Here is a 25,389-nt window from a genome sequence, read left to right as displayed (position 1 = left end):
TGGGGGAGAAAGAGAGAGAGAGCAGGATAAGGAGAGAGCAGGATAAGGAGAGAGAGCGAGAGAGAGAGAGCGGGATAAGGAGAGAGAGCGAGAGCGGGATAAGGAGAGAGAGCGAGAGCGAGAGCGGGATAAGGAGAGCGAGAGCGAGCGGGATAAGGAGAGAGAGCGGGATAAGGAGAGAGAGAGCGAGCGGGATAAGGAGAGAGAGCGGGATAAGGAGAGAGAGAGCGAGAGGGATAAGGAGAGAGAGCGATAGAGAGAGCGGGATAAGGAGAGAGAGCGAGAGAGAGAGAGCGAGAGAGAGAGCGGGATAAGGAGAGAGAGCGAGAGCGGGATAAGGAGAGAGAGCGAGAGCGGGATAAGGAGAGAGAGCGAGAGCGAGAGCGGGATAAGGAGAGCGAGCGCGAGAGAGAGCGAGAGAGAGCGGGATAAGGAGAGAGAGCGAGAGAGAGAGAGCGAGAGAGAGCGGGATAAGGAGAGAGAGCGAGAGAGAGAGCGGGATAAGGAGAGCGAGAGAGAGAGCGAGAGAGAGCGGGATAAGGAGAGAGAGCGAGAGAGAGAGCGGGATAAGGAGAGAGAGCGAGAGAGAGAGCGAGATAAGGAGAGAGAGCGAGAGAGAGAGCGAGAGCGGGATAAGGAGAGAGAGCGAGAGCGAGAGCGGGATAAGGAGAGCGAGCGAGAGCGAGATAAGGAGAGCGAGCGAGAGCGGGATAAGGAGAGAGAGCGAGAGCGGGATAAGGAGAGAGAGCGAGAGCGGGATAAGGAGAGAGAGCGAGAGCGGGATAAGGAGAGAGAGCGAGAGCGGGATAAGGAGAGAGAGCGAGAGCGGGATAAGGAGAGAGAGCGAGAGCGAGAGAGCGGGATAAGGAGAGAGAGCGAGAGAGAGAGCGAGAGAGAGCGGGATAAGGAGAGAGAGCGAGAGCGAGATAAGGAGAGAGAGCGAGAGCGAGAGCGGGATAAGGAGAGAGAGCGAGAGAGAGAGCGGGATAAGGAGAGAGAGCGAGAGAGAGAGCGGGATAAGGAGAGAGAGCGAGAGAGAGACATCAGAGCAGTAATTAGGGAAACAGATTTGGACTGAAGCGTTGACCTGACATCATTGCAGGCAGTGCTTCCAAAACCTTATTCAACAGTCCCAGAATAACCAGGAGAAATCTGGAGGGGGATAGAAAAGATAGAGACCACCCTCTGTCTGTCTAGCTGGGTATGGCAAGGCAGGGGAGAGTGAGAAGAAAGGCTCAAACTAGAATTGTACAGAGAACCTAGAGTATGAAACCGTCTTAGAGGGACTGTGTCAGCATTAAAGGCTTGCTGCACTAGCCACTGGACAAAAATTGGTTGAGTCAACATTGTTTCCATGCGATTTCAATCAAACAATCAATGTGAGGACGTGGAAAACTGATTGGCTTTGCACAAATCAATAAATCAACGTTTCAACTAAATACAATGACAGAGTGAAAAGGTTGGTTGATATCACATTGAATTCACAGTAGTTGACAACTCAACAAAATCTAGACGTTGAACTGATGTATGTGCCCTGTGGGTAATCTCGTCACAAATCACAACTGCGCTACAGTAATGCTCTAACCATACTGCCTGGACGACAAACTTCCAAGTTGGAAGTTGGACCTAAATCTTCTATATATAATATACGGACCTTTGGCTTTTCAGGGAAAAGCATGTAAATCACAGCCGTTCATTATACTCTACACAGAGTAATGGTCTACTCTGCGCAGGCAGATGGTTTATGTTGTCTGACATCATGGAAACTGACTGCCTAGGATATTAGGGAGGACCATGGTGATCTATCTAACAGGGGCTGGGAGCTGTAGCTTTTAGAATGGCCTCGTTCTATTGAGAATATCGGAGGACATTTGTGCCTGTGTATCCTCCTGGATCGCTCACCCACTTCATCCTCTCTTTCTGAAAGACTTTCCAAGATGCATCATTCCCCTCTCTCTAGTGTCTCAATGTCACATACGCGCCATTACACACACACACCAGGGTGGGTACTTACTGCATACTCCTCAGGGGTAACCTTCAGGACATCGAAGACGACAGCATCAAAACTCTTCTTCAGCTCAGAACCCTTCTCACTGAGAGACTCTGAGCTGCTGCTCTTCTGGACACACACACACACACGTTAGGGCAGGGAACTTGGGAAACATAAAGCTCAAAGAAATGGGGGGGGGTGATTGACACCCATAGCGCTCTATGTTAGTGTTTGCTCTAGCCCTGCACAGACACACATTAATGAAATCATCAGAATGGGAGAAGTTAAGGGGGGAAAGGGGCGTGTCTCACCTCCGAGGCAGTGGCAGCAGCGGTGGTGACGCTTGATTGGCCATTGGGGAGGTCCATCATTCCCACACCATCTGTCTGTCAGTGCAGTACAGCACTACTCATCCTCAGTGTGTGCACTCTGGACAGACACACAAACGAGAGAGAAACGACTTAAACCCATATTTCATTTATCAGACCAATGCTCACAAAACCCTGGATCAACAGTGCACCCTTGTGGATGAAAGTGGTAGGAGATTCACTTCAGAGGTGGGAAATCAGCAGTGCTCTAGCCCCACATACAGGTGCCAAGTACACATGCAGACATACACACACAGATGCTCACTAAGCTGTGGTTTAACCAGCTCAGTTGGCAGTGTAATCCTCAAGGATGAAAGCAAGTGTGCGCCGCGCGCGCGAGCGAGCGAGAAAGACAGCGAGAGGAGAGCGAGGAGACAGAGTGCAAGAGAGGAGAGACAGTGGCAGAGGTGAGGGAGAGGATGAGCAGCACTTTCTATCCACTACTCCAAATATGCTTCAATCAGGAGGTATTTATCACATGAAACTTAAAGAATGGTGATAATAATTAACATTGTTGCTCAAAAATATTGTTCATTTTGGTCATACTTCATATACATTGCTTTGGCAACAATGACAACCACTATCCACGCCAATAAAGCATTTACTGAATTGAGACACCGAGTGTTCAAAATGTGAAGTTCTACATTCACAGAACAATCAAACAAAGAGAAACTGTGTATACTTTTTGGGGAAAGGTCTGGTGTTCTAGAGTTGGCAGCACAGTCACAGCTTGCCAAAAGCTAAGGGAGGAAACGGGAGCAGATTGAATATACAGTGCTGCTTGAAAGTATGTGAACCCCCTAGTGTTCATCATGAAATCTTCATTTAATCAGAACTAGTCTTTTTGATCTGACCTAACAGGTTTATTTATATTTACCAATACCATAGAGGATATCATGCGTGTAGTAGAAAAACAACATTAAAAGTCATTAGTGCAGGTGCAAAAGTAAGTGACGCACTTCCAAAATATCCCCAAGAGCCACAAAAACAATAAATCAGGTAAAAGCCAACCCATAGATAACATCTAGAGATCTGCAGACCTTCCTTGCTGCATCTCAGGTATGCTTCAACAATAAGAAAACTGAACCAAAATGCCATTCATGGAAGGTTTGCTAGAAAGAAACCTCTGCTGTCAAAAAAGAACCAAACTGCCAGTCTTAACTTTGCCAAAGACCACCTGGACAAACCTGAAGGTTTCTGGAAGTCCATTCTCTGGACCGATGAGTCAAAAGTACCACAAAAAGAACCTGTTCCCAATAGCTAAGCATGGTGGTGGGAATGTCAAGATCTGGGGCTGCTTTTCCCACACTGGGCATGGACGACTCCACATCATTAAGGGAACACTGAATTCTGAGTTGTACCAGAAGATTCCTGAACAGAACGTCAGGCCATCAGTCAAGGAGCTACAGCTGGGCCAAAAACGGGTCTTCCAACAAGACAATGACCCAAACAAATCAAACAAATCTACCAAAGAATGGCTCAGGAGAAAGATGTGTGTTTTGGATTGGCCAAGTCCAAGTCCTGGCCTAAATCCATTCGAGACGCTGTGGGAGGACCTGGAGAGGGCAGTTCATACCAGACACCCCTCAAACCTCACTGAATTGGCTGAGTTCTGTAAGGAGGACTGGGCAAAAATCCCTCAAAACAGATGTCAGAGACGGAGTAAACGTCTCCTATAGCCAGTAATCAAAGTTAACGCTGCTAATGGGAGGTGCCCCAAGTGATTGACTTAAGGGGTTCAAATCATTTTACACATATCAAATCTGTGTGTAAAATCACTTTTGTTAAGTAAACAATGAAAATATCATTTCTGTTTCTTCCACTTACTTGGAATGTATTTATTACAAATTTAGATAAGGATTTTGAATGTTGACTTTAAATCAGAAAAAGTACCAGCCCTATAGGGTTCACATACTTTCAAGCAGCACTGTATATACAATACCAGTCAAAAGTTGGCACACCTAATCATTCCATTTTTACTATTTTCTACATTGTAGAATAGTGAAGACATCAAGTATGAACTAACATGAAAGAACACAAGGAATTATGTAACCCCCCCCAAAAGACAAACAAATTAAAATATAATTTATAATTAAAATATAATTTATATTTGACATTCTTAAAAAGTAACCATTTGCTTTGACAGCTTTGCACACTCTTGGTATTCTCTCAACCAGCTTAGTGACCATAGTCACTTGGAATGCATTTCAATTAACAGATGTGTCTTGTTAAAAGTTAATTTGTGGAAGTTGTTTCCTTCTTAATGCGTTTGAGCCCATCAGGTATGTTGTGACAAGGTAGGGGTGGTATACAGAAGATAGCTCTATTTGGTAAAAGACCAAGTCCATATTATGGCAAGAACAGATCAAATAAGCAAAGAGTCTATCATTACTTTAAGACATGGTCAGTCAACGCAGAAAATTTTAAGAACTTTGAACCTTTCTTCAAGTGCAGTCGCAAAAACCATCAAGCACTATGATGAAACTTGCTCTCATGAGGACCGCCACAGGGAAGGAAGATCCAGAGTTACCTCTGCTGCAGAGAATAAGTTCATTAGAGTTAGAGTTAATTTAAGACATCTCAACATCAACTGTTCAGAGGAGACTGTGTGAATCAGGCCTTCATAGTCAAAATGCTGCAAAGAAACCACTACTAAAGGACACCAATAAGAAGAGACTTGCATGGTCCAAGAAACACGAGCAACAGACATTAGAGCGGTGGAAATCTGTCCTTTGCTCAGATGAGTCAATTGTAGATATTTGGTTCCAACCGCCCTGTCTTTGTGAGACGCTAAGTAGGTGAACGAATGATTTCCGCATGTGTGGTTCCCAACATGAAGCATGGAGGAGGTGGTGTGATGGTGCTTTGCTGGTGACACTGTCAGTGATTTATTTAGAATTCAAGGCTTAACCACTTAACCAGCATGGCTACCACCGCATTCTGCAGCGATACACCAGCCCATCTGGTTTGCGCTTAGTGGGACTATCATTTGTTTTTCAACAGAACAATGACCCAAAACACCTCCAGGCTGTGTAAGGGCTATTTGACCAAGGAGAGAGATTGAGTGCTGCATCAGATGACCTGTCCTCCAAAATCACCTGACCTCAACCCAAATGAAATGGTTTGGGAAGAGTTTGACTGCAGAGTGAAGGAAAAACAGCCAAGAAGTGCTCAGCACATGTGGGAACACCTTCAAGACTGTTGGAAAAGCTTTCCAGGTGAAGCTGGTTGAGAGAATGCCAAGAGAGTGCAAATCTGTCATCAAGGCAAAGGGTGGCTACTTTGAAGAATCTCAAATATTTTAATTTTTGTAACACTTTTTTGGTTACTACATGATTCCGTGTGTTATCTCGTAGTTTTGATGTCTTCACTATTATTCTACAATGTAGAAAATAATAAAAATTAAGAAAAACCCTTGAATGAGTCGGCGTGTCCAAACTTGAGACCGCTATTGTGTATACACACACGCACGCAGTGCATTCTGAAAGTATTCAGACCCCCTTGACCTTTTCCACATTGTGACTTATTCTAAAATGATTAAATTCATAAGGGTTTTTATAAAAAAAATTGTATACAAAATTCAACACTGAAATATCATATTTACATAAGCATTCAGACCCTTTACTCAGTACTTTGTTGAAGCAACCTTTGGCAGAAATTAGAGCCTCAAGTCCTCTTGGGTATGACACTACAAGCTTGGCACACATGTATTTGGGGAGTTTCTCCCATTCTTCTCTGCAGATCCTCTCAAGCTCTATCAGGTTGGATGGGGAGTGTTGCTGCACAGCTATTTTCAAGTCTCTCCAGAGATGTTTGATCGGGTTCAAGTCCATGCTCTGGCTGGGCCACTCAAGGACATTGAGACTTGTCCCGAAACCACTACTGGGTTGTCTTGGCTGTGTGCTTAGGGTTGTTGTCCTGTTGGAAGGTGAACCTTCATCCCAGTCTGACGTCCTGAAGGCTCTGGAAACAGGTTTTCATCAAGGATCTCTCTGTACATGTTTGCCACCACCATGCTTCACCGTAGGGATGGTGCCAGGTTCCTTCCAGACGTGACACTTGGGCATTCAGGCCAAAGAGTTCAATGTTGGTTTCATCAGACCAGAGAATCTTGTTTCTCATGGTCTGAGAGTCTTTAGGTGCCTTTTAGCAAACTCCAAGCGGGCTGTCTTGTGCCATTTAATGAGGAGCAGCTTCTGTCTGTCCAATCTACCATAAAGGCCTGATTGGTGTAGTGCTGCAGAGATGGCTGTCCTTCTTTAAGGTTCTCCCATCTAAACAGAGGAATTCTAGAACTCTGTCAGAGTGACCATCGGGTTCTTCGTCACTTCTCCCCAGATTGCTCAGTTTGGCCGGGCAGAGAGCTCTCTTGGTGGTTCCAAACTTCTTCCATTTAAGAATGATGGAAGCCACTGTGCTCTTGGGGACCTTCAATGCTGCAAACAAAATGTGGCCTACTTCCCCAGATCTGTGGTTCGACACAAACATGTCTCAGAGCTCTACGGACAATTCCTCCAAACTCACGGCTTGGTTTTTGCTCTGACATGCACTGTCAACTGTGGAACCTTGTTTAGACAGGTGTGTGCCTTTCCAAATCAATTGAATTTACCACAGGTGGACTCCAAGTTGTAGAAACATCAAGGATGATCAATGGAAACAGGATGCACCTGAGCTCAATTTCGAGTCTCATAGCAAAGGGTCTAAATACTTATGTAAATGTTTTATTTTTATAGTTTATACATTTGCTACAATTTCAAAGAAATCTTTTCTTTTTTTTTTTCAATTTTGGGTAGTGTGTAGGTTGCAATTTTGTTTTGAATAAGGCAGTAAAGTAACAAAATGTGAAAAAAGGGGTCTGAATACTTTCCGACGTATGTATGTACGTATGCATGCATGCATGCATGTATGCAAGTAAATGAAAGAATGAGAGGATGTGAGAGCAAGCGAGAGGAGATTGTCTGAAGTAGGTAGGAGACAGCTGAAAAAGCTTAGGGTAGGCATTAGCCAGAGATCTGAAGTAGAGTGGATCGGGAGAAGTTAGTATGAGCCCTATCTATCTTGGAACAGCTTGTACTACACACTTATAGGCTTAATGCTGTCAATCAACAACCTACAGCCGTATCCCTATAGTCCATAACTGTATGGCTGCATACATATACCTGGGTCGTGCCGTGAAAATAGCACATTTTGTGTCCCTTTGATATTTTAACTTAAGTAGAAATTGTGCATTCAAATTGTGTTTTAAAAGTCTATTAAATGAAGTGCCCTTTAAAAGACTATTTCAAATGTAATAAATCTCATTTTAATTATGAATAACAGCGTGTGAATGTGCTAAAATTCATTATTTTGACATGTACCTCCATCAAACCTGTGTCACTTCAAGGGTTTGTCACTTCTAAGATTTTAACCCACTTAATCCCAAAATGTCTCCATGTTTCGCCCATCATTGTAAAGCCCTTGTTATTTTGTTACTTTGACAAAGTCATTTCTGAAGATTAATTTATAAATAAATTATCACATGAAATAAATAAAGGTTAAAAAAATAAAACACATCTGTCCCTCATTTTAAGATGAGTTCATGTAACAGAGTTTAATTATGGTGGAACGCTCTTTAAATATTATTTTCTAAAGAAAAATGTAACATCTAATAGTTAAATCGGTGTAAAAGCAGGTGAGCTGGTTTGACTCTTTTAGGCAACTTTCTGGTGGTGTGATGGAACACTTTTCTTACCCTGTTTCTTCCATCCTGTACCTTTTTCTCGTGAGCTGACATGTTTCTAGCACTTTTATTTCCCTGACTGATAAAAACTAATTTTCTTATGCTTTCTCATCTCTCTGTGAGATTCATAATATCTTATCACCAGCCAGCCCATCACCACCTTCTCCTCACAACATTACAGAGGATTCAAACAAGCAGTATTTACTCTTTTTATTATTTGTTCTCATTTTGTTTGTTTTCCTTCTTTTTTTTTTACTGTCATGAAGGACTCCATTTTATTTCAATTGTATTAGACATTACATTTTTTGGTGAAGTATGCATTCAATTGCCACTCCCTGTTACAAGGGGAATTATGGCTGATTTAAGATGAAATCGTCAACCCTGTTATAGTCAACCCTGTTACAGTCAACCCTGTTACTTTTTGTTTAACCTCGAGATGGAAAAACTTGTTTTTGAACGTTATGACAATGTTAAAATCAAACGTCCTTAAAAAAAAATTGTTTTTAAACTTACACTTCTCAAAAGGCACTGAAACAAATGTGTCATAGTGACATGTTAAATAATCACCAGCTGTCTGATTACATTCCTAGTGTCCTTCCCTTCTCTTATTAAATCCTCCACACACACACGACAGTGAACCTAATGAGGAATAAGGAGCTGTTCAGATCGCTGACATACAGCATAGAGAGACCCTGTGTGCAAGACAGACAGCACTGAGCTTTGTGTGTGTGCGTGCGGGTGCATCCAAGCCGAAGTACAGTAACAAAGGGCTGCCTTCCACAGACTTACCACACAGACATTCCACTGGTATAGCTGTCCTTATGTCAGTCTAGCCACCAGTTCCTCCCTCTGTCTCCAACTGTGTGTTGGCCTGTCATTATGTCCCCTGTCTAAGTGGCTACCATACAACCAGAGTAGAACAGAGCAGTCGTTTGTCTGCCACAGCAACACAAAGTTAACGTGGCTCAGATTCTGCCTGGGGCTAAGCCTGATTAGAGCTTCTACTGTAGTTTACAACACACAGACACACCTTGTACTTACTAGTTGTGTGTCAGATGGGCATTGTGCTTGAGAGCTGAGGTATGGCTGCCTCTTTACGGCTCAGAGAGTGGGTGTGTTTGTCTGTGTCCTCCTCACACTGCAATCTTGAGGGGAGAGGAGAGAGCGCATGTTAGATTCATATGATGAGCACAGAATAAATCCATGAACACCCACACACAAATAGACAATGCTACATGCATAATATTATTATCATATACACTATGCATTTATTTATTTCACTTTATTTAACCAGGTGAGTTGGAACCAAAAAAATTCAATTTCATTGAACTCTGTAGACATTCCAGAAGCAAGGCGCAAAATAGCTAAATGTAGATCTACCTAAATATGTGGAGATCAAAGGGACCTCTAGAGTTAACCATTCCTGAGATCATGTCTGATGCTTCTATTTCTGTAGGTTACCAAAAAAGTGAGGTACGGTGGTAGTTTACACAAGAGTGCTTTAAAATCGACAAAAAGAGAGCAATGCATAGATTTGGGAGACTTCAAATCAGGCCAGCATACCTTCTCATACAGAGTACAGTGCTGAACCTATTGACCATAATGAAGCGCGATACACTATGATATTCAGCGTCCAGGGCCTTCAATACAGAAGCAGCAGCAGTCATAATTGATATTGCTATAGTCTAAAACTCAGAATGAATGTCAATGAATAATTCAGTTTTCTGCCATTTTAAATGTATTTATTTAACTAGGCAAGTCGATAAGAACAAATTCTTATTTACAAATGACGGCCTACCCTGGCCAAACCCTATCGACGCTGGGCCAATTCTGCACCACCATATGGACTCCCAATCACAGCCGGTTGTTATACAGCCTGGAATCGAACCAGGGTCTGTAGTGACACCTCTAGCACTGAGAAGGAGTGCCTTAGACCGCTGCGCCACTCAGGAGCCCCCTATGTAAGGTATGACCTATTCCTATAAAATTTTATTTAACTCATCAACATGTATGTGGAATGAAATGCCCAGATATTTATATGTGGGAACACGATCAATGATGGCACCATCCGAAGTATGTATGCAGAAATCATGATATATTTTTACATGACCTGGAAAAAAACATGTACCTGGTTTTACCTGCATTAAGCACTAACTTCAGTTCAACAAAGGCCCTCTGCAGTACAGTAAAGGCAGACAAGCTCCGTAAAAGGTTCTGGTCAGCCGTGGGGTCAACATAACACTCGTGGCCCTCCCGCCTTTACAGCAGGGCAGCTCCCGCTCAGCCCAGTCAAAGCTCTTCTCTGTCCTGGCACCCCAATGGTAGAACCAGCGTCACCCCTGAAGCCATCATCCAAAAAAACATCTGAAACCCAACCTCTTCAAAGACCATCTTAAATAATCCCACAGGACCCCCCCCCTCCTCACCCCTCCCTTGTGTGAAACCCTTTATGTTCAGAATTCTTTTAATTTAACGCAATCGGTAAATACACATTGTGTTCTTTAAATAATTGACAAACCAGTGAAGCACAGCCTGCTTCAGGCCAATTGTTGAAAATCTCTGAATATGTCATGAATGACAATGTGGAAGGCCTTATACAAATCAATAAAAAAAGGCCTGCACAGTGTTTTGTTCTATCTAAACAATTAAAACATCATTTAAAAACAATAGAAGTAGCAGAGAACATATCCAATCTTTTGCGCAGCATTTCATTTAAAAACATGAGATGTGAAAGTTGGTTCCAATGATGAGCTCAGTCAATGCAGTAAGTCAGGGGAGAGAATGTTTGGCTGGAGTAATCTAAACATACCTACAGGACAACTCCCATTTCACACAGACAGAGCACACACACACACACACACACACACACCATACAGAGAGGCCTGAAACACTGCTAAAACACTACCTGTGTGTGGCAGTTAAAAAGCTCTGTCTCCTCAAGTTAAATGTGGTTTATCTTGTTCAAGGCTTGTGGAACAATAGTTACAAACAAGCATCACCTTCAGGGAAGCACAAACAGGGGAACACATTTTCCAATGGAACTGGAAAGAAGAACGATCACTCAAACTGAAATGGACAAGTTCAGGTGGTGCCTTCTACGTTTCAAACAGTTCTCTAAATGGCAGTGTTCAGTACGTAGTAGGCCTATCAGTTTCATGCAGACTACTGAACACAACCTTCAATTTTCCATCGCTTCACCACATTCCTGAGGCACCTGACAAACAGCAGCCACCAGAAGGCTCTCCACACCCACACAAGTCTACAGTTGCCTGCCTGTCCAACAGAGATCCTGGTTAAGGATGAGATATGTAAAAAGAACAGGGTCAGCCATAATATTACGGTGCCCCTGGAGCAAATGAAGGTTAAATGCCTTGCTCAAAGGCACATCTTGTCGGCATGGGTATTAAAATCAGCGACCTTTCGGTTACTTGCCCAACATCCTCCTGCTGGGTCAGGTTACAATCTGAACCCAGATAAGTGGTTGAGACCAACAGCTGCCAAGAGTTTCTACCCTGACCCCAGAGCAGATGTCAATAAGTTCACTGCCCAGGCCAAATGACAAGGTGTGTGAATGGCTGTAAAAATGCTCATACCGAAAGCCACAACATTCCCATAGACTAGATGAGGACCTAACAGTCCATACCTAGTTGGAATAAACACCTCCCCAGCCCCTCACCAAAAGACAGACCGTCGCTCAGGGAATGGGGAGAGAATGCACCCTGTTGAGTAAAACCCCTGACATCGCATACACGTCACAAACAGGCCCCAATCACAAACCCAGCTCCCGATAAGTAGATCCACAGACAGGCGAGTCCACATTAACAACACAGCAGCTCAATGCTCTGAGGTTCACCCCCCTCCCGATGGCCTGGTTGTCTGTCTAGCGACATCACACTGTCACCTGTTGACAGACAGTGAGGGATAACGCGCTGTGTATTTGGGAATGTGTGGATCAGCTGATGTTCCTGCCTCTTATCTTAGCAAGCTGGAGATGAACCAGAGTTCCTGAAGGGATGAGTAGAGGTACAGGAGAGAAGGGATGAGTAGAGGTACAGGAGAGGAGAGCCGGATTAAGGCTCATGTTGGGGCATGTAGCAGGGGAAGTGTTTTCTGAGAGCCCACTTCAGCAGAAACCAATCAAAGGTCCACAGGTACGGCCTACAGCCTATGCAAATGATTTTGTTTGTTTGTTTGTTTGCTACAAGGTAGGCCTGCCAGGTTATTTTACGTAGCCTATAGCCTTAGTTTGTGTGTAGAATTGTATTATACATTTGTTTGGCTGGGTCTTGAGAATCAGTCAGCTACAATTATAGTTAATCTGTTTTTGACCAAGTCTGTTTTTACATTCTAGTCATGCAGCAGACATTCTTATCCAGAGTGACTTACAGAAGTGAGTGCATACATTTTCATACTGGTCCCGCATGGGAATCAAACACAAACCTGGCCTTGCAAGACCTATGCTCTCCCAAATGAGCTACAAGAGACAATTTCATGTCGAAAAATTTGGCGATTACCAGGTGTCTTTTAATTTAGATTTATTATTTTTCTTAGTGGTGCAGCCAGTCCACAAGGTGGCACAGCACCCCTCTTACATTCTTTGGTGAGATCCCTGTTATCTATCTGATTCGTGGAGAATTAGATATGTTCCCTCTGAAAAAAATCACCACAATAAGTGAAGTAAAAATTAACCATGCTGCATCTTTCAGTCAAAAAGGTAAGCTAAAACTCAAGTAATTCTTACTACACTGTAATAACCTCAATATTTTACCAGTCAGCCAACAGTGCCGATAAAACAGGCCTTGTAGTTAAAACTAGGCTATGTCAATAAAAGTGAGGTGACAGAACTGAGTTGTTTTATTCCTACAAAAATAACAACAAAATATTTTGAAAACTTTCGATTCATGTGTATATGAATCAGGGCGGCAGGAAGCCTAGTGGTTAGAGCATTGGGCCTGTAACCGAAAGGTTGCTAGATTGACTTCCCGAGCTGACATGGTAAAAATATGTAATTCTGCCCCTGAACAAGGCAGTTAACCCACTGTTCCTAGGCCATCATTGTAAATAAGAATTTGTTCTTAAAACTGACTTGCCTTGTTAAATACAAGGTTAAATAAATCAAATACAAATATATTTCTCAATTTACAGTGGTATAATCATGTCCGATTTCTTTCCCTGGTATTATATGGACAATTCATCCAACTACAAAATGGTGACCCCCTCAGTTGATTTGAATTTCTACCTCCACAGTCATTGGGATCTTGGTCACCTCCCTTACAAAGGTCCTTCCTGCCCGGTTGCTCAGTTTGGTAGAACGACCAGTTCTAGGCAGAGTCAAAGGTAGTTCTATGTTTTTTCTATTTCCCAATCATGTAGACCACTATGCTCTTAGAAACTTTCAACACTTTAAAAATGGTTTTATATCCTTCCCCAGATACTTTTGGTTTTGTAGTGTATGTGGACATCTGCTCGTCAAACATCTCATTCTAAAATCATTGGCATTAATATAGAGTTGGTCCCCCCTTTGCTGCGATAACAGCCTCCACTCTTGCGGGAAGGCTTTCCACTAGATGTTGGAACATTGCAGCAGGGACTTAGTAATACTCTTGTGCCTGAGTGGAAGCAAGGTTGGGCACCGAAGTTGGGCTATTAGGCCTGGCTCGCAGTCGGCATTCCAATTCATCCCAAAGGTGTTCGATGGGGTTGAGGTCAGGGCTCTATGCAGGCCACAAATTTGTTCACAGTAGAGGTCGACCGAGTATGATTTTTCAACGCCGATACCGATTTAAATCGGCCGATTTAAAAAAAACTACAAATAGATGTATTTGTAATAATGACATTTACAACAATACTGAATGAACACTTATTTTAACTTAATATAATACATCAATAAAATCAATTTAGCCTCAAGTAGATAATGAAACATGTTCAATTTGGTTTAAATACTGCAAAAACAAAGTGTTGGAGAAGAACGTAAAAGTGCAATATGTGCCATGTAAGAAAGCTAACGTTTCAGTTCCATGCTCAGAACATATGAAAGCTGGTGGTTCCTTTTAACATGAGTCTTCAATATTCCCAGGTAAGAAGTTTTAGGTTGTAGTTATTATAGGACTATTTTCCTCTATACCATTTGTATTTCATATACCTTTGACTATTGGATGTTCTTATAGGCACTTTAGTATTGCCAGTGTAACAGTATAGCTTCCGTCCCTCTCCTCCCTGGGCTCGAACCAGCAACACAACGACAACAGCCACCACATCGAAGCAGCTTTACCCATGTAGAACAAGGGAAACAACCACCCCAAGGCTCAGAGCGAGTGAAGTTTGAAACGCTATTAGCGCGCGCTAACTAGCCATCCATTTCACTTTGGTCACACCAGCCTCATCTCGGGAGTTGATAGGTTTGAAGTCATAAACAGCGCAATGCTTAACGCTGCTGGCAACAGCTGCCAAGAGATAAAATAAAGTGGTGATCCTAACTGACCTAAGACAGGGAATTTTCACTAAGATTAAATGTCAGGAATTGTGAAAAAACTGAGTTTAAATGTATTTGGCTAAGGTGTATGTAAACCTCCGACTTCAACTGTATATAGGTCATGGCTCTCGAGTGATGCAGTGGTAAGGCACTGCATCTCGGTGCAAGAGGCTTTACCACAGTCCCTGGTTCGAATTCAGGCTGTATCACATCCGACCGTGATTGGGAGTGCCATAGGTCGGCGAGCAATTGGCCCAGAGTCATCCGGGTTTGGCCGGGGTAGGCCTTCATTGTAAATAAGAATTTGTTCTTACCCAACTTGCTTAGTTAAATAAAGGTTCAACTAAAAAACTTTTTTTTTTAAACTGGCGGCAACCACAGCGCAATTAATTGGAGGTGAACAGTGGCTGGTTCTCAAAATATAGCTAACTTGTTAGGCAAGCATTGCACACCAACAGATGGAGAAAACCTACACCAGAAATCCTAAACCATTATTATTATTACTATTATTCTTATTAAATTTAGAATTATATTTTTAAAAACGTATGATCTGTGAATACCTGAATAACTAACAGAAAATGCCCCTTAAAACCTGTTAAGTCTACCCCCTACTTTTTCCAAACATTCTGTTAAAAATCGCGCAACATTTCAGCGTCCTGCTACTCATGCCAGGAATATAGTATATGCATATGATTAGTATGTGTGGATAGAAAACACTCTGACGTTTCTAAAACTGGTTAAATCACGGCTGTGACTATAACATAACGTGTGTTTCATCGAAAAGCGCAAGAAAAACAGATCAAAATCTGGGAAATATATCAATGCGCCACTTGCATGTATTGTCTATTGGAAAGCAAATTACATGGGGCTGAGATTGCAAGTCCTACAGCTTCCACACGATGTCGCCAGTCTTGTCAATTGCCTGGGCTTTGTTGTCTCCGACAGGATGTTTTGGATGAGAAATTTCCGAACATGATTTCAAGACGTGGAGCTATTGAATACACATCGCCCCGTGATCAATTTGATAGATTATTAACGTTTACTAATACCTAAAGTTGGATTACAAAAGTATTTCGAAGTGTTTTGTGAAAGTTTATCGTCGACTTTTTTAATTAAAAAAAAATGACGTTGCATTTTAAAACAGTGTTTTTTCCTGGATCACACACTCTTCATAGATCGATATTTAGGGTATATATGGACCGATTTAAATCGGGGAAAAAAAGACCCAATAGTGATGTTTATGGGACATCTAGGAGTGCCAACAAAGAAGATCGTCAAAGGTAATGAATGTTTTATATTTTATTTCTGCGTTTTGTGTAGCGCCGGCTATGCTAATTATTTTGTTTACGTCCCCTTCAGGTATTTCGGGGTGTTGCATGCTATCAGATAATAGCTTCTCATGCTTTCGCCGAAAAGCATTTAAAAAATCTGACTTGTTGGCTGGATTCACAACGAGTGTAGCTTTAATTCAGTACCCTGCATGTGTGTTTTAATCAACGTTTGAGTTTTAACGAGTGCTATTAGCATTTAGCGTAGTGCATTTGCATTTCCAGATGGCTAGATGGGACGCATGCGTGTCGGGTCGACTTAAGAGGTTAATTCATATCAGAGTCCTCCAATCCTCTAAATGTAATTATTGGCGGAGTCACGTCATTGAAAAAAATACTTCGATACACTGTAGGCCTACCATATGCGAAATCAGTCCCACTAGTGTTGAGTAATGTGCTGTTAAAAATGGTGTAGGTCTTATTTAAAGAGCATATACAAGTTAGAAGCAAAAGCCTACAACTATTTTATCACCGTTTCGCACTGCTCTGATGCAAGCATGGGGACTGGTCTTGATAAATCAATGAGATTTTGATTTTCACTAACTCTCCATTTGGGTATTGGATAGACAAGAATACAAAAATGAGGGTGCAGAAATGTTATACTCTTAGTGTAACCTTTATTTAACTAGGCAAGTCCTTCCTCATGCCCTGGGTGGATTCTTAAGCTAAATAGCCCAGTACTGTACTGCCGACCGTCACATTGTACAGCGCCATATTTCCGTACCAGCAAGAACCAAATCAAAAGTTGACACCTACTCATTCCAGGATTTTTCTATATGTTTACTATTTTCTACATTGTAGAATAATAGTAAAGACATCACAACTATGAAAGCACACTGGTCTCCAGTGTGCCCTGCATTCTGTAGTACAGACATGGCCTGCTCCCCTTTTGCAAGAAATTAGGCGCTTTCCCATGTTTACTACAGTATGTATTGTAGACTGCACAGTAGCCTAATAAACACATTTTGTTAATAAATTAATGATAAAAATTCTCAAAATGCAGATGTTGATTTAGTTATGGATCCATAACGAAGTACTACGGGAATAAATATCCCTGATTTACAGAAATATTGGAACAAAGTTGTCTAATGAATCCTCCATTCTGTAGCCTACTCCCGACCATCACTTTGTACAGCGCCATATTTTCCATTCAATGCTACCGGAAACCCTGTGGGTTTTGTTTTTCGTTTTTCTCTGAATAGAAACACCATAATATGAATCAAATTAATTAGGCCAAATTTCTTAAAATCAATCCCATATACTATGTTATTACAAATAAGGTTTTAAATTCTCTGGTACTGCCAATATGGAATACTATCAAATGCTTCTCAAAGATGACTAGCAATATCAGAAAAAAAATGGCTGACAATTAAATTACGTGAATGCTGCGGCAGCATTCAAAGGTGTGCCACAGTATGATGCAACTTTTAAAGGAGGAACCACTGTAGTTGACTAAAATGTTCCACCGTTTGACAGTAACTGGGCAAAATCATTATTCAAATGACAAAAAATGTGACTTAGACTTCATGATATTTTTGTAAAAATGAGTAAGACTCCACGAAATAAAAAATTTAAAAAGCCCAAATTAAAACGGCCTCATGTTTCACAAGTTTGGACATCACAACACAGTGCAGCACAGCACAGAATACTATAGTACAGTGTACTACACTTACCTTTACTGCATTGTATCGTTGGACAGCGTATACCAATATATCTTCCTTCATTTCTCAAAAATAGAGACTCTTAGCTTTCATTTGACACCAAATGTGATATGCTCCAATGAACTTCACATTAGTGCTCATTGGTCCTTTGATGGAAATGCCCATATGCATTTAACTTCTTGGCGCAGCGATCCCTTTAGCGGGATCATTTGTCTCAACAGCCGCTGAATTGCAGAGTGCCAAATTCAAATTAAATTACTAAAAATATTTAATTTTCATGAAATCACAAGTGCAATGAAGCAAACCACAGCCTAGCTGGTTGTTAATCCAACTGGCGTGTCAGATTTAAAAATAAAATAAAAAAGCTTTACAGCAAAAGCTATCCAAGCGTTTATGTTAGGACATCTCTCTCAGCAGACAAAACATTACAAACAGCTAGCAGCAAAGTAGATTGGTCACGAAAGTCAGAAAAGCAATACAATGAATCGCTTACCTTTGATGATCTTCTTCAATAAATAATAAATAATATTTCAACCAGAACGTAGATTTTTCAATAGGAGAAAGAGAAAATGTCTGTTGTGCATGTAAAACTCTGCTGGCACCCAGCCATCCACTGACGCGACGTGTGCGATCTCGCTCATTTTTCTGAATAAAAGCCTGAAACTGTCTTAAGACTGTTCACACAATGTGGAAACCATAGAGAAAGGAATCTGGTTGATATCCCTTTAAAATAGAGGGAAGGCATGCAATGGAACAGAGGTTTCAGGAAAAACAGCACTTCCTGGTTGGATTTTCCTCAGGTTTTCACCTGCAATATCAGTTCTGTTATACTCAGACAATATTTTGACCGTTTTGGAAACTTTAGAGCGTTTTCTATCCTAATCTGACAATTATATGCATATTCTAGATTCTGGGCCTGAGAAATTTCATTTGGGTACGTTTTTCATCCAAACATCAATATACTGCCCCCTACACTCAACGGGTAAAATAGCACTTCTGGTTTGAACGAGAATGCTGGGAAGCCCGGTAAATTATTGCAATTTTCTCGAGAAGGAAAATTGGTATATTCTCTGGAAAATATAAAATCTTACTCAAGAAACTAAGCCTAGCAGCACTCACTCTACAAATCCTCCATTCTTCACCCCTCTCCATCTTCTCTCCCCCTCTCCTGTTATGAACTTCTCACTCAACAGATCCACTCTTCACACGTAGCTCTAAATAGTAGCCCTTTTTAAATCGTGGCCATCAAAACTGTTTAACCCTCTACAGTCTAAGCACTGTAAGCTTGGGGGGGGGGGTGGTATCACAACCAGCTGTGATTGGAACTGTGGGCTAACTGCCTTGTTCAGGGGCAGAACGACAGATTTTTACCTTGTCAGCTCAGGGATTCAATCTTGCAACCTTACGGTTAACTAGTCCAACACTCTAACCACCTGCTTCACGAGGAGCCCACCTGTTAAGCGAATGCAGTAAGAAGCCACGGTAAGTTGCTAGCTAGCATTACATTTAATCAATCATAATCACTAGTTATAACTACACATGGTTGATGATATTACTAGTTTATCTAGTGTGTCCTGCGTTGCATATAATCGATGCAATGCGCATTCGTGAATAAGGACTGTCGTTGCGCCAACGTGTACCTAACCATAATCACCAATGCCTTTCTTAAAATCAATACACAGAAGTATATATTTTTAAACCTGCATATTTAGCTAAAAGAAATCCAGGTTAGCAGGCAATATTAACCAAGTGAGATTGTCACTTCCCTCGCGTTCATTGCACGCAGAGTCAGGGTATATGCAACAGTTTGGGCTTCCTGACTCATTGCGAACTAATTTACCAGATTTGACGTAATAATGACATAACATTGAAGGTTGTGCAATGTAACAGCAGTATGTAGACTTATGGATGCCACCCGTTAGATAAAATACAGAACGGTTCCGTATTTCACTGAAAGAATAAACGTCTTGTTTTCGAAATGATAGTTTCCGGATTTTACCATATTAAGGACCTAAGGCTCGTATTTCTGTGTGTTATTATGTTATAATTAAGTCTATGATTTGATATTTGATAGAGCAGTCTGACTGAGCGGTGGTAGGCAGCAGCAGGCTTGTAAAGCATTCATTCAAACCACACTTTCCTCCCTTTGCCATAAGATTTGCGCAATGCTTGAAGCACAACGCTGTTTATGACTTCAAGCCTATCAACTCCTGAGATTAAGCTGGCAATACCATAGTGCCTATAAGAACATCCAATAGTCAAAGGTCTATGAAAAATAAAAATGGTATAGAGAGAAATAGTTCTATAATAACTACAACCTAAAAGTTCTTACCTGGGAATATTGAAGATGTTAAAAAGGAACCACCAGCTTTCAAATGTTCTCAGCAAGGAAATTAAACGTTAGCTTTCTTACATGGCACATATTGCACTTTTACTTTCTTCTCCAACACTGTATTTTGCATTATTTAAACCAAATTTAACATGTTTCATTATTTATTTGAGGCAAAATTGATTTTATTGATGTATCATATTAAGTTAAAAATAAGTGTTCAGTCAGCATTGATGTAATTTACACATACATACATACATAAATGTAAATTACATCAATGAAGGGTGACTGCAGCGAATGTGGTTGATTGAGACACACCCCATGCAAAACAAAATCACAAGTTTAAACTGACAGTTTTCTATGGGGAGTTTTGTATTATGCTAATTTGATTTCCACGGGGCAGCGGAAATCAACTAAGGTTAACAGGCGATTGCATTTAGAATTATTACGCAATGTCTGGGCTTATAAAAGCCGATGTTTCACACCAGCAGCAATCAGCTGAGGAGCTGCAGCAGTGACGCTAGCGCTATCGGACAAGGGATTTTCCATTGAAATTGTCTCTGTGCTGTCCATGTGGGATAAGATACACGAAAATACACAAGCCCCAATTTAATTCCTCGAAGTCTTGCAAATTAACCAATAGATCGATAAGCATGGTGGTCAAATGTATTTACATGGACTGAACTTTCCATCTCGCAGTCAATTCTTCTTATTATTTTTTTTACCTTTGTTTAACTAGGCAAGTCAGTTAACACATTCTTATTTACAATGACGGCCATGGAACGGTGGGTTAACTTCCTTGTTCAGGGGCAGAAAGACAGATGTTTACCATGTCAGCTCAGGGATTCGATCTAGCAACCTTTGGGTTATTGTCCCTGCTCTAACCACTAGGTTCCCTACCGCCCCAATTAGGCGGGCAAAAATTATATTTATTAGCACTTAAATTTTTTTTGCCAAACACCGCCAATTACCAGCTAAACTAAACCCTGGTGAGTGAGTGAGTGTGTGTGTATACACTTGGCTGTGAGTAAGGATGATGGATGGCCCACACCCACACACTAAGAGACAGCCCAGCCACTGACTGACTGCAAAAACACTGATATGAGGACAGAGTCAAAGCATTCTACAGGCAGGCTATCACCTTCAGACTGACTCATTCCTCTAGAAACAACTTTATTCAGGCCACAGTCACTGACCCATGTGAGCTGTGCTATAATCTCATCTCCAACAAACATCTATATTGAGAACCAGTTCGTCTGGCCCAGTGATGAGCCACGAGTCTCCACAGACAAATAGGATGAGTATGTTGTTGGTGTGACAGTTAGCTGTCCCTTGTTGGAGACTACAGGCTTGGCCGTGTCGGTCTGTGTGATCAGGGTCAGAATCAAAAGCTGCTGCATCCAGGTGAAAAAAACAGGCACGTGACAGTGAGGTCATGTGTGTATGTTCTAGCCATTAGCCACTCAGCAGTGCAGGACTGGGTCTGACACTTTTCACACACACACACACACACACACACACACACACACACACACACGCTATGCTAAATCCCAAAGCACCAGCCAGCCTCATGCATTTCTAAACGGTGCAGACTGCAGCATCTTGGTAAGACCCAAAGTGGGTCAGTGTACTCACTGTGCTGAGAACTGTGGGATGCAGAGAAACACACTGTAGCGTGCCTCTTTTATAGTCTTAAAGCCAGAGTGAACAGCGTCAAAAACTGGATGCCTAATGTTGACATTGTCAGTTTTCATTAAGAGCCATTTCTGAAGAGTTCGTAACAGTGATGTTAACATGTAGCCTAGGTGAAATTAGAACACATTTTGTCAGAGACAAACAACCCCTAATTCAAAGCAGGTCAGAGATACTCTAAGAGGGGGGCCTCCCGAGTGGTGCAGTGGTCTAAGGCACTGCATCACGGTGCTAGCTGTGTCACTGGAGATTCTGGGTTAGAGTCCAGGCTCTGTCATGGCCGGCCGCGACTGGGAGACCCATGGGGCGGCGCACAATTGGCCCAGCGTCGTCCGGGTTAGGGGAGGGTTTGGCCGGCAATGATGTCCCATCGCGCACTAGTGACTCCTGTGGCGGACTGGGCGCAGCGCACGTTGTTACGGTCGCTAGGTGCACAGTGTTTCCTCCGACACATTGGTGCGGCTGGCTTCCGGATTAAGTGGGCATTGTGTCAAGAAGCAGTGTAGCTTGGCAGGGTTGTGTTTCGGGGGACACACAGCTCTCAACCGTCACCTCTCCCAAGTCCGTACGGGGATAACGAAAAAGGGGTAAAAGTAAAAAAAATATATATATATATTTTTTTATCAACTAAGAGGGGCCACTGAGCCAGTCTCACTCTCTCACACACACATGCATGTCACTGCAACCAGGTCGATACGCATAGGGCCCTATAAAAATCAGGGACATTTCTTTTTGCCAGATTAAGTTTTCATTTTCAGGTTTTGCTCTCAACATCACTAAGCTAACAAAATAAATTGTTTTAAGATGGTCATACCAAGGATCATTATTATCTATTACATCTATTACATTTAAAGTATTATTGAATTTGGCCTTTATGCCATTAGCCCATAGAAACGTATTGAATAAAATTCACCACATGGAACAGATAGTTTTGGTAGAATATCTGTCCTATACAGTATCTGAGCGATAAGAAAGTTGAGGAAAACATTCTCGATTTTTTTTAAACACCTACTTAACCCCTTATTTTAGGGGCTAAACTACTTAAACGCATACTTCCATAAACATTTTCAACTTGTATCGGGGTACCTTCAGATGAGTCTTGTGTTCATCCTAGAGCAAAACAACCAACCTGTATGCGAGTCTGCGTGAGACTCACCTTAGAGGGGTTAAATTAGTGTGTAGCCAAAACTGATCGGAAATCCTTTCCCCCTTCTGATGACCAGGTGGCGAAACGCATCTCTGCATGTCTGGCAGACATATCAGTGTGGATGACGGATCACCACCTCAAGCTGAACCTCGGCAAGACGGAGCTGCTCTTCCTCCCGGGGAAGGACTGCCCATTCCATGATCTCGCCATCACGGTTGACAACTCCATTGTGTCCTCCTCCCAGAGCACTAAGAACCTTGGCGTGATCCTGGACAACACCCTGTCGTTCTCAACTAACATCAAGGCGGTGGCCCGTTCTTGTAGGTTCATGCTCTACAACATCCGCAGAGTACGACCCTGCCTCACACAGGAAGCGGCGCAGGTCCTAATCCAGGCACTTGTCATCTCCCGTCTGGATTACTGCAACTCGCTGTTGGCTGGGCTCCCTGCCTGTGCCATTAAACCCCTACAACTCATCCAGAACGCCGCAGCCCGTCTGGTGTTCAACCTTCCCAAGTTCTCTCACGTCACCCCGCTCCTCCGCTCTCTCCACTGGCTTCCAGTTGAAGCTCGCATCCGCTACAAGACCATGGTGCTTGCCTACGGAGCTGTGAGGGGAACGGCACCTCAGTACCTCCAGGCTCTGATCAGGCCCTACACCCAAACAAGGGCACTGCGTTCATCCACCTCTGGCCTGCTCGCCTCCCTACCACTGAGGAAGTACAGTTCCCGCGCAGCCCAGTCAAAACTGTTCGCTGCTCTGGCCCCCCAATGGTGGAACAAACTCCCTCACGATGCCAGGACAGCGGAGTCAATCACCACCTTCCGGAGACACCTGAAACCCCACCTCTTTCAGGAATACCTAGGATAGGATAAAGTAATCCTTCTCACCCCCCTTAAAAGATTTAGATGCACTATTGTAAAGTGGCTGTTCCACTGGATGTCTTAAGGTGAACGCACCAATTTGTAAGTCGCTCTGGATAAGAGCGTCTGCTAAATGACTTAAATGTAATGTAAATGTAAGTTGGCATATCTGCAGTACCAACATCGGACGAGTCCTGCGATGCTTGTGGGGGTCGCAGCGCAAAACGGAGAACACTGTAAATGACAGTCATCTTTCCATAGAGGTGTCATAATATACAGTGCATCTGGTAAGTATTCAGAAGCCTTGACTTTATCCACATTTTATTCCGTTACAGCCTTATTCTAAAATGATTTTTTTTAAACAAATCCTCAGCAATCTACACACAATACCCCATAATGACAAAGTGACAACTAGGTTTAAAAAACAGAAATGCCTTATTTACATAAGTATTCAGACCCTTTGCTGTGAGACTCGAAGTTGAGCTTGGGTGCATCCTGTATCCATTGGTCATCCTTGAGACGTTTCTACAATTTGATTGTAGTCCACCTGTGGTAAATTCAATTGATGGGACATCATTTGGAAAGGCACACACGTTTATATAAGGTCCCACAGTTGACAATGCATGTCAGAGCAAAAACCAAGCAATGAGGTTGAAGGAATTGTTTGCAGAGCTCAGAGACAGGATTGTGTGGAGGCACAGATCTGGGGAAGGGTACAAAAAAATGTCTGCGGCATTGAAAGTATCCAAGGACACAGAGGCCTCCATCAAAACCACCAAGACTCTCCCTAGAGCTGGCCGCCTAATCACACTGAGCAATCGGAGGTGAAGGGCCTTGGTCAGGGAGGTGACCAAGAAACCGATGGTCACTTTTACAGGGCTCTAGAGTTCCTCTGTGGAGATGGGATAACATTACAAAAAGACAACCATCTCTGTAGCACACCACCAAAATCAGGCCTTCATGGTAGAGTGGCCAAATGTAAGCCACTCCTCAGAAAAAGAAACCTAAAGAACTCAGACCATGAGCAACAAGATTCTCTGGTCTGATGAAACCAAGATTGAACTCTTTGGCCTGAATGCCAAGCGTCACGATGAAGCACGGTGGTGGGACCGTCATGCTGGGAGGATGTTTTTCAGCAGCAGGGACTGGGAGACTAGTCAGGATTGAGGGAAAGATGAACAGAGCAAAGTACAGCGAGATGCTTGATGAAAACCTGTTCCCGAGCGCTCAGGACCTCAGACTGGGGCAAAGTTAACCTTCCAACAGGACAATAACCCTAAGCACACAGCCAAGACAACCCAGGAGTGGCTTTGGGACAAGTCTCTGAATATCCTTGAGTGGCCCAGCCAGAGACCAGACTAAATTGCTTGGAGTAACCCTAGATTGTAAACTGTCATGTTTAAAACATATTGGTGCAGTAGTAGCTAAGATGAGAAGATGCTCTGCATTCTTAACACTATCAACAAGGCAGGTCCCACAGGCCCTAGTTTTGCCGCATCTGGACCACTGTTCAGTCGTGTGGTCAGGTGCCACAAAAAAGGATTTTGGAAAATTGCAGATGGCTCAGAACAGGGCAGCACAGCTGGCCCTTGGTTGTACACAAAGCTAATATTAATCAAATGCATGTCAATCTCTCCTGGCTGAAAGTGAAGGAGAGTGACTTCATCACTACTTTTATTTATGAGAGGTATTGACATGTTGAATGCTCCGAGCTGTCTATCTAAACTACTGGCACACAGCTTGGACACCCCACAAGACATGCCACAAGAGGTCTCTTCACAGTCCCCAAGTCCAGAAAAGACTATGGGAGGCACACAGT

At 42.6% G+C, this 25,389-nt stretch overlaps 1 protein-coding gene across 6 annotated transcripts in view; it reads right to left on the bottom strand.

Annotated features, from left to right (window-relative positions):
- Positions 1–25,389, bottom strand: part of LOC115145068 (ras-specific guanine nucleotide-releasing factor RalGPS2-like) — a 160,453-nt gene that overhangs the window by 104,084 nt on the left and 30,980 nt on the right. For 4 of the 6 annotated variants that reach the window (XM_065003110.1, XM_065003114.1, XM_065003113.1 and 1 more), the window contains exons 2-4: positions 9,119–9,222; positions 2,302–2,419; positions 2,015–2,119 (exon numbers count right to left, since the gene is read on the bottom strand). In XM_065003110.1, coding sequence (XP_064859182.1) covers positions 2,015–2,119; positions 2,302–2,361 — 165 coding nt within the window. In that variant the 5' untranslated portion in view covers positions 2,362–2,419; positions 9,119–9,222. Of the gene's footprint in view, positions 1–2,014; positions 2,120–2,301; positions 2,420–8,866; positions 9,066–9,118; positions 9,223–25,389 lie in introns of those variants that run through there. The other 2 variants (XM_065003112.1, XM_065003111.1) reach the window with 2 other exon arrangements.

The sequence above is a fragment of the Oncorhynchus nerka genome, linkage group LG17 (assembly GCF_034236695.1).
Source record: "Oncorhynchus nerka isolate Pitt River linkage group LG17, Oner_Uvic_2.0, whole genome shotgun sequence".
Classification (NCBI taxonomy): domain Eukaryota; kingdom Metazoa; phylum Chordata; class Actinopteri; order Salmoniformes; family Salmonidae; genus Oncorhynchus; species Oncorhynchus nerka.
This window is presented reverse-complemented; position numbering and strand designations above follow the sequence as displayed.